The sequence below is a fragment of the Zingiber officinale genome, chromosome 8A, assembly GCF_018446385.1.
Source record: "Zingiber officinale cultivar Zhangliang chromosome 8A, Zo_v1.1, whole genome shotgun sequence".
NCBI classification, from domain to species: domain Eukaryota; kingdom Viridiplantae; phylum Streptophyta; class Magnoliopsida; order Zingiberales; family Zingiberaceae; genus Zingiber; species Zingiber officinale.
The window spans coordinates 12,052,469-12,061,283 of NC_056000.1; the positions used below are offsets into that span (position 1 = coordinate 12,052,469).

General features: G+C 38.1%; 1 protein-coding gene across 7 annotated transcripts; it reads left to right on the top strand.

Annotated features, from left to right (window-relative positions):
• Nucleotides 1–1,230: 1,230 nt before the first annotated feature.
• Nucleotides 1,231–6,606, top strand: LOC122012481 (triosephosphate isomerase, chloroplastic-like). Of its 7 annotated transcripts, none has more exons than XM_042569032.1 (10): nt 1,231–1,590; nt 1,892–1,918; nt 2,035–2,082; nt 2,533–2,602; nt 2,839–2,962; nt 3,455–3,552; nt 3,879–3,950; nt 5,142–5,240; nt 5,315–5,371; nt 5,455–5,518. In XM_042569032.1, exons 1-8 carry the CDS (start codon nt 1,426–1,428, stop codon nt 5,189–5,191), a joined length of 654 nt encoding a protein of 217 aa, XP_042424966.1. In that variant the 5' UTR covers nt 1,231–1,425; the 3' UTR covers nt 5,192–5,240; nt 5,315–5,371; nt 5,455–5,518. The 7 variants fall into 7 exon arrangements, with proteins under 7 accessions (XP_042424966.1, XP_042424964.1, XP_042424965.1 ...); XM_042569030.1 differs by having other exon boundaries at nt 3,455–3,539; nt 3,818–3,950; XM_042569031.1 differs by lacking the exon at nt 2,035–2,082 and having other exon boundaries at nt 3,455–3,539; nt 3,818–3,950.
• Nucleotides 6,607–8,815: the final 2,209 nt, after the last annotated feature.

Consider the following 8,815-nt stretch of genomic DNA (forward strand, 5'->3'; position numbering starts at 1 on the left):
TCACTCTCCTCTAATGACTTAATTATCTTCACTTATCATTTGCATTATTTAACTTGTCTCTTGAGCCACCAGGTCTTTTTACTAGTTGTCAGGTTCATAGACCCAACTGGACTTTAGCCAGCTGTTAGGTCTTGCAGACCTAGCCAAACTTCTTGTAGGATATCAGACCACACCTTGACTTATCTGAACTTTGTGTCAGTTATCAGGTCCTGAGACCTGACTGGGCTTCAACCTGGTATCAGATCCTCTAGATCCGTCAATTCTTACACACTCGGTAAAAGTATCAGATTACACAGAATTTAACTTTAATCATTTGTCATTTATCATAACCAAAATTCAATTATTGTGTCAACTGTACTAACATTCATTAGGTGAGCTTGAGTCCAAATAAACACTTGTTTACTATTTTAAGACCCTCCCAAAAATACTAAAAGAATTTGAAACTTTCATGACACTATAGTGCTGGTGTTCATAAACCAGCACCGTATTGATGTTGATACTTAAGTTGTGGTATTAATTTACGAAGACCAACACCAAAATAATTTTTATTTTATTATTTTTATTAATAAAATTAGCTCTATTAATTTTATTTTATTGTTCTTTTATAATTTGATATTACAAATAGACAATATTAAAAATAGAAAAATATTTTGGATGTTTTATTAAATTTTTTATATATTTTTTAAATTTTTTATTAAAGTTTTAAAATAAAAATAAATAAATTTAGAGTGTCAATAAAATATAAATTAATGTTAGTGGAAACAGAAGAAAGGAAAATGAGGCAAGAGAAAAAAAGGAAAAATTAAATATTACATGTAAATGAGAGGAAAAATCTTCAATTGCCAATGGGGTAAAATTGAAATCAAGTCTGCATTTGGGGAAAAATAAAATTTGGGTGTTCCTTTTTAGGCAAAACTAAATTTGAAATGCATGAATTTACCGAGTTTAATTAGGGCTGTGTAATATTTTTTTCTAGGTTGGGTAACAATAATTATTTTTATCTAGGCCCCGCACTAAATTGATTCAGCACTTGGTCCACTTCCACCCTATTAATATTTAGATAGAGATCCTCTGATCTAAAATTTCTAAATTAGTCCGGATCCTTATTAATTAAATAGATCGAATCCTACTTATTAAATAAATAGAAATCAATTTATCTAATTAATAAATTAACAGGACTTTTTCTGATCCAGAAATTCTGAACCAGATATCTGACCTCATTCCGCCGAATCTTGCTTGATTCTTCGACGCCGAAATCCTGGAAGATACGTGTCGGCAGAAGAGTGGGCCTGCGGCGTTATCTCGAAAATCTTGGTTTTCTCTGCCAGGCAACTCTCGAGCGGAATCTATAGGGGATCCAATGGGGAGGACATCCTGGCACAGAAATAAGTAAAGGAAGGGAGAAAGGTTCGGTAGACGACGGCTATGGCGGCGGCAGCGTCATCATCTCTGGCATCGCAGTTCTTAGGGCTTCGCCGCGAGGCAGCCCCTTCCACCGCCCTCTTTGTCCAGAGTGCCCAGTCCAAGCTCCGACTCCCCTCCACCCGCTGCCCTAACGGACGAGTCGTGGCCATGGCCGGCACCGGAAAGGTCAAACTCCTTCCATTTTTTATCTGCCCTGTTTTCTACATTTTTGGACGGCAGAACGTAGAAAATGTGATCTGTGTCGAAGATCCATTCGAAAGACGGGATCTTGCTGATTCTTGATTTGCGTTTACAAGGACAAAAATAAACAATTTTGTTCTTTCTTCCTTTTATTTGGGTGATACTGATATTTCAGTATCTAATGAATCATAGACACCTATATAAATATATTATTTTATGAGAATACCTTTGATTTCTCTTTATTCTGCGCTCTTTCTGATATGTATCTTTTTCGGACGCCTTGCAGTTTTTCGTTGGGGGAAATTGGAAATGTGTAAGTCTAACTTCCTATATCTTTGGTTTATTTCTTGTTTTTGATTACTTGGAACCAATGGCAACAATTTACTTATAGTTAAATCAACTCTATTATAATTTTTGCTTATGTGTTAGCGTCAAGAATGGCTGACATCCAAGACAGACAACTTGAATTACTTGAAGGTGTGAGTTACCAACTCAAACACTTACCATATTTTCCCACCCATTCAATCGATCCATCATGTTCACATCATTAAGAGTGATATTCTTGGGAATGTTATTCCTACAAATATAGTTTTCTGGAGTGGTATTCTCTGGAGGAAAAAATTCACATTTTGATGCCACAATGGGAGTGCATTAATCTATGATGAATTAGGAATTTTTATTTCAAGGTATTCATAGACAAGAAAAACTGCATTTTGTGTGTTTAGGATATAGATGGTCATCTCATTTTTAGTTAAATATGTAATAGGGATTTCTTTGGATGTAAAATTGAGATCAAATCCTATATACGAATGATAATTCTCTTGACTCTTAATGATACCATTTGGTTTTGGCACTATGATTGTAATTTCAAACACATCTTACTCCTGTAGTCATGTATATCTAATTGGTCCATTTGTTCTCTTCTAGAATGGGACAACAGATTCTGTTAGCAGACTTGTCGCTGATCTGAATGATGCCAAGTTGGAAAATGATGTAGGTAAGATTATCAAGTCACTTTGTTGTATACTCTTCAAGTGAAAATATCTGAGTTTAGCATGAATCACTACAAACCAATATAATTACATGCTATGCCATTTGGAATTTAATAATTTGTCTGTTCACACAACCTGTTCTCTGGTTCGGAACATTTCAGTTACCTCATAAATGAATCACTACAACTATATATGTGATTTGGATGTTTTTAATAATCACTTTGCCATGGTACTAATGCAGATGTTGTTGTAGCACCTCCATATATCTATCTTGACAAGGTCAGGCAATCATTGACTAATCGCATTGAAATATCTGCTCAGAATTCTTGGGTTGGGAAAGGTGGAGCATTCACTGGTGAAATCAGGTCAAAATATTGATTCTTTCTTCATCCAAAACTAATTCTTTCACTAGGATAACACTTTAAGCTGAAATATTTCCCTCTTTTAAAAGAAGTTGAGAACCTTTCTTTCTTACACAAGCAATTGTGCAATTATTACATTTTGTTAACGTTGACCAACTGACCATTAATACTCTTTGGACCTTTTTTGGATATTTGGTCAAAGGTTAACTTTAAAATGGTACAAAAGAAGGTCTTTTGTTCAAATCTTGCTAGTGTTATCAGTCCATATAGTTGAATTGTGTAACTTTGACATCTATATAGCTAAGTGACAACAGAGTTGCTACTTTTATCACTGAAAGCATATACTTTCTCAAGTGTGTTATTTGCTTAATGATGGTATCCATTTGAAGGGAAACTTAAATACTCCACATTTCTGGCAATAGAATTAACTCTTGTTGTTCTATTAACAGCATGAAACATAATATATTATTGTTAATGTTAATTTGTGCTATACAGTGCAGAGCAATTGATAGATATCGGATGCAAGTGGGTTATTCTCGGTCATTCTGAGCGCAGGCATATTATTGGGGAGGACAACCAGGTAGCACTCCAAGGTTTATTATGCTTCTCTATCTTTGGCATATTTCCTACATTTAAGAGTCTAAACACTTCCATTCCATGTTTTGATTGTCTAGTGCAAGCATATGTAGATGTCTAACTGTATTAGTTGAGACTTGGATGTAAATAGACGATAGTCAAAGAGCTTTAATGCATTTTCTCTCTTTAAGATACTTGGGGCCTAATAGTCGAGTTATGCATAGTTTCTTCTCATTTATCCTCTAAAGATTATATTTCTGTAATCAAGTTTTTCTCTTCCAGTTTATTGGAAAGAAGGCAGCATATGCATTGAGTCAAAATCTTAAAGTGATTGCTTGTATAGGAGAAAAGCTAGAAGAGAGAGAGACTGGAAAGACATTTGATGTCTGTTTCCAGCAAATGAAAGCTTTTGCAGGTATTACTATAGTCCACTCTTCTCCTGAAAACACAGAATGAATATACATGTTACTTAGGATGCAAATAGATAGAATTCGCCCTTGGACATGTTATTTAGCTTCTCCGTGTTGTGAGGAAAAGAAGAGAGTTAGCATTCAATCAATAGAAAGCCACAAGTAGAATAAAATACATCAAAAGCTTTCTTCCAGATTGAAGAAAGAATTGCCTCCCCGACAAAACCATGCTTGCTCTGTCTTACGCGTCAAGGAAGGCACCGGCTTTGTAAATAAAACTCTTATATGGTAGATTTTATAAAAATAATTACAAATGTATGAACGAGATTCAAAGTAATTCTCTGAAAAAAAAAACTAAAATTAAGTAGAGAAAGAAAGTAAGATAGATGTTTTAATATTAAATATTGTTTGCTTATTAAAAATAGAGATAGAGAAAAAATTTAGTTACCTTAAAATGTCACATTATTATGATACATAAGAGATTAGAGAAAATACATGGACAAAAAGAAAGCAAAGAAAATGATACCTCTTAATTAGCCTTAACAAGCTCTTTTATATATACAAATATAATAGTAATATGTTATCTTTTTGATAAAATAATATACATTTAATAATTAATATAATTTGTTAATAAAATAGATATATATTTGTCATCTAAATTTTAAATCTTCCCCTCCTCAACTTTCTTTTCCAATTTGGAATAATGAAATTTGGGGGCATTTTCTGTCATAGTAAACAAGATCAGCTTTTCCATCACTCCAACATTAACATATATGCTTTGCTTCCGGTAATGGGCGAGAGAAGAGAAAAAGCTTCTCTTCCTCTAAATTCTTCTTCAGTCTGTCTCCCTTTTCCGTCCACTTCTGTATCTTATTTTTCCGTCGATGGCAGTCGATGCGGTCCCGTCCACCACCGCCGCGCCTGTTGGCGGCGTAACCAACTCCTGCCACTTCCATAAATAGCTTTTCGTACTGCACCCCTTCATCTCTTCTCTCGAAGGCAACCATCCCTTCCATTTCCCCCCTTTGATCTCGGAGGTAAATCTCATGTTTGGACGTCGTTCTACTCGGTAGAGATCGAGAACGATGTGCGCTTTTTTTACCCGAGCATTGCTGTAAGCGATTCCCGCCCTAAAGTTGTTTGCTTGACTGTCGCAATGACGGCGAATCTTACTCTGTGCCATTTGTTCCTTGCAGAATGGTCTTTGGCTATGTTTACCCCGCTTACGACTGCTACAAGACGGTAGAACTCAATAGGCCAGAGATTGAGCAATTGCGATTCTGGTGTCAATACTGGTCAGTTATTTTCTTCTCATGAACGCTGTTGAACAAAAAAAAACATTTTTTAAAAAAATTCTTTGTTTTTTCAGGATATTAGTTGCCATACTATCAGTGATAGAGAGAATTGGCGACACCTTTATTTCTTGGTAAAGAATAACCAAACTGTGTTTCTAAGGTTCACTATGTTCTTCATTTCCTCTAATCGTTCGATTATACTTGTTTTCTGAAGGTTTCCAATGTACAGTGAAGCAAAACTAGCATTTTATATATATTTGTGGTATCCTAAAACAAAGGTATTCGAGTTCTCCTTCATTTGCTTTGTTTGTGATCTTTCTTTGTATTGTATTCTTAGTAGTTTCAGTTGTAACAGGGAACAACATACATCTATCAAAACTTCCTTCAACCCTTTATTGCAAAGCATGAAACTGAGATTGATCGTACTTTGCTGGAGTTTAAAACAAGGGCCGGGGATGTAATGGTACAGTTTTGGCAGAAGGCGGCAAAGTATGGCCAGACAAGGTTCTCTGAAATCCTGCATTACCTGGCTTCACAGTCACAATCACCACGAAAACATACTGTTCAGGTATAACTTGAGTGATGTCTTTAGTTGAACAAATTACAACCCATGCTACATTTCTTCACCAAAGATTTATGAATCAGTTGATAGATGGAACCTGCAATTTTGCTAATGAAACCTTATCAAATATTTAGTAAATCAATTGAATCTGTGCTTCAATTACAAGTATGTCAGTGGGTTGGGAAACTGCATACTTTGTTGAAAAGATACATTGCAATCAAATGTCCCTTTTTCAGGAACTAAGCTAAGGATTAGATGACGAAAAGGATAGTCTGTGTTGGTATTCCTTGGATTCTTTGCCATAACATTTTGTTTAAGTTTCTTTTCCTCGAAAACTTGATCTTTTATTATGACATTCCTCCTAAGTCCATCCGTATCCGTATGGCAGCTTGGACTTTCTCAACAAGGATCAATGGCGCTGCCAAACCCTATCAAAATCAATGTGCAAGAGAAGTCCATGGAAGATCTGTCTACATCACGGTCCACTGGTGTTCGTTCTCAAGCCCAGCGACAAACTTGTCAAGCAGCAGCTTTGGGAACCAACACCCATCAGCCACATGCTGGAGGCAAAGCAGCAGCGATGGAGGTTGTCATAGCTTCTACTCCAGGTAATGAAGTAATGGCAAATGATGTGGGGAAACATACTAATGGCTCGCGTAGAGTTAAGAAAAAAACAGGATAATATTGCTTAGTGTTGTCTTTATTTCTATTCTCTACTTGCATTTATATAGTTAACACTGCTGAAGGAAAGCGTTGATTGTAAATACTCTTGTAATAAATGAACATGACATTAAATTCCTTTCATTTGTTGCCTGGAACTAGTTTCTGGTAGTGAGCATTTTTGTCCCATAATGGTGGTGCGGTGGTTAAGACATAAGGTATTACCATATGAGATATTGTGGTCAAAACTCGGCACGTCTGAACTCGTCTTCTCTCATGTCTTGATCACCTGCACTAGTGGTTAGTTGTCATCCGCGATTTACCTCTTTTATATTAATCTAGAAACAGATTAGTGGGGGCGTTGAGAGTAAACGAGTCACACATGGTAGTGAGCATTGTTTCTTAATAAACACAAAAAAAATCTCAATATTAGTTCATTAATTTTATACTATATATGTGCTTATATTGTTTTATTAAAGGAGTAAATTATTTAATATTTTATGAATATAATTAAATTTATAAATGCATGGTTAAAGTGAAGTTTGTTATTAAATGGTGTTAAAATGGTCTGCAACTTCAAACAGTGATGCAAGATACTATGATTCCAACAGTTCAAAGTAAAATTTGTCTGCCAGGGCTTATTTAAGGAGGTAGACGTCTCCGGACTCTGGTCTCATGATAGAATATTCAAGTTATCACTTGAGTATTCATAGTTCAAACCTCAGCTATAATATATTTATAGAAATTTTTTCTTTAAATGGGAGGCGTAATCAAAGGATGTTAGGTTTCTGGATTGACACCCTGATAAAAATTTTTCGTATAACTAGATCAGTCATTCCAAAAATAATAAAAAAGTAATCAATAAAACTAATTAGAATTATCATTTATTTATGGAGCTGGGCAACAACACCCAACCCCAACAAAACTCATACCCAAAAGAATGAACCAACATATTGCCACTTGAATCTTGCTCAAGGGTGTAATGGAAGTGATCCTGTCGGGAAGCTCAGAAGACGGACCTGCCCGCGTGACGTGTCCGGAAGGTTGACCGCATCCCCATGACCCGGTGGTGATCAGTCGTCTATGTTGACCAAGTCGTCAGATGTCCTCCAGTCAGCAGCACCTGTATCCAACGACCGGGTCACCCCGACCTCTGGTACCTCGATGCTCGAGGTGAATACCACCAATATATAAGCAGCAGAATACTAATAACAGAATAGTGAAATAAATGCAGGAAAGGTACGGTAACGTACTCTAGCCCCCGGGGGACGCTCTTAGATGGAGCGGTGAGCTGGTTCCGGCAAGGTGCATGAATGCAAGTCGGTCGGGGAGCTGAATCCGCGGGCGGTAACTCGGAATCCAGTGCGGCATGGATCCAAAAGATGGCACGTAGGCCGGGATACCACAACGGGCCGGAACACGGCACGCAGGCCGGATAAACCCAATAACCCACAATGATGATAACGATGCAAAGAGTAAAATACCTTGGCGCGATGGCCGAAATTACCCAAATAGTACCAGCTTGCGGCTACCTGGAATGCGACGATATCCACTAAAGACAGCGACAGTAGGCGCGGCAGGGGGCGGCTGCGGCTGCGGCTGTGGTGGCAGGAAAAGGTAGCGATGGTTGCCGGTGGCGGCTGTGGCCGCAGGAGAAGGCAGCGGTGGCTGCCGGCGGCGGCTGTGGCCGCGGGAGAAGGCAGCGGTGGCTGCCGGCGGCGGCTGTGGCCGCGGTGGAGCACACCGGGATGAGGGGAGGAGAAGGAGAGAAGGATAACAGCCACTGACGCCGGCGAGGAACAGACTGCGGTGGAGCTTTCCTCGTGATGTTCCCTGACGGCGAGCCGAACTCAACGAGGCTCCTCCACACGATGAGGAGGAGGAGAAGAGGCGAGGCGGCGGCGGCCGGCGATGGCCCCGGCGAACAGCGCGAAATGGGGAGGAAAAGGACCTCCCTTCCTTCATGTTGGCGGCGGCCTCCCCCCTCCCCTCCACGACCTGTGAACAGTGCTTAAAAGCACTCAAAACCCTAAGTGCGCCCAAAGACAAAAATGCCCTTATCCCTCTCCTTAATCCCTCTCTTGCCCCAAATTATATCCGGATCATGAAGCATTAATGTGAAATTAATGTTGATTCCGTAACGTCTCGACATTAATGATGACATTAAACTCATTAATGGTGATTTCGTAACGTCTCAGTATTAATGGCGACATTAATTTCATTAATAATGATTCTGTAACGTCTCAACATTAATGAAGACATTAAACCCATTAATGACGAAATTAAACTCAGCATTAAATGATCATAATTTGATCATTTATTGCAGGTAAGATGAGAGCTCCTATATAAGGAG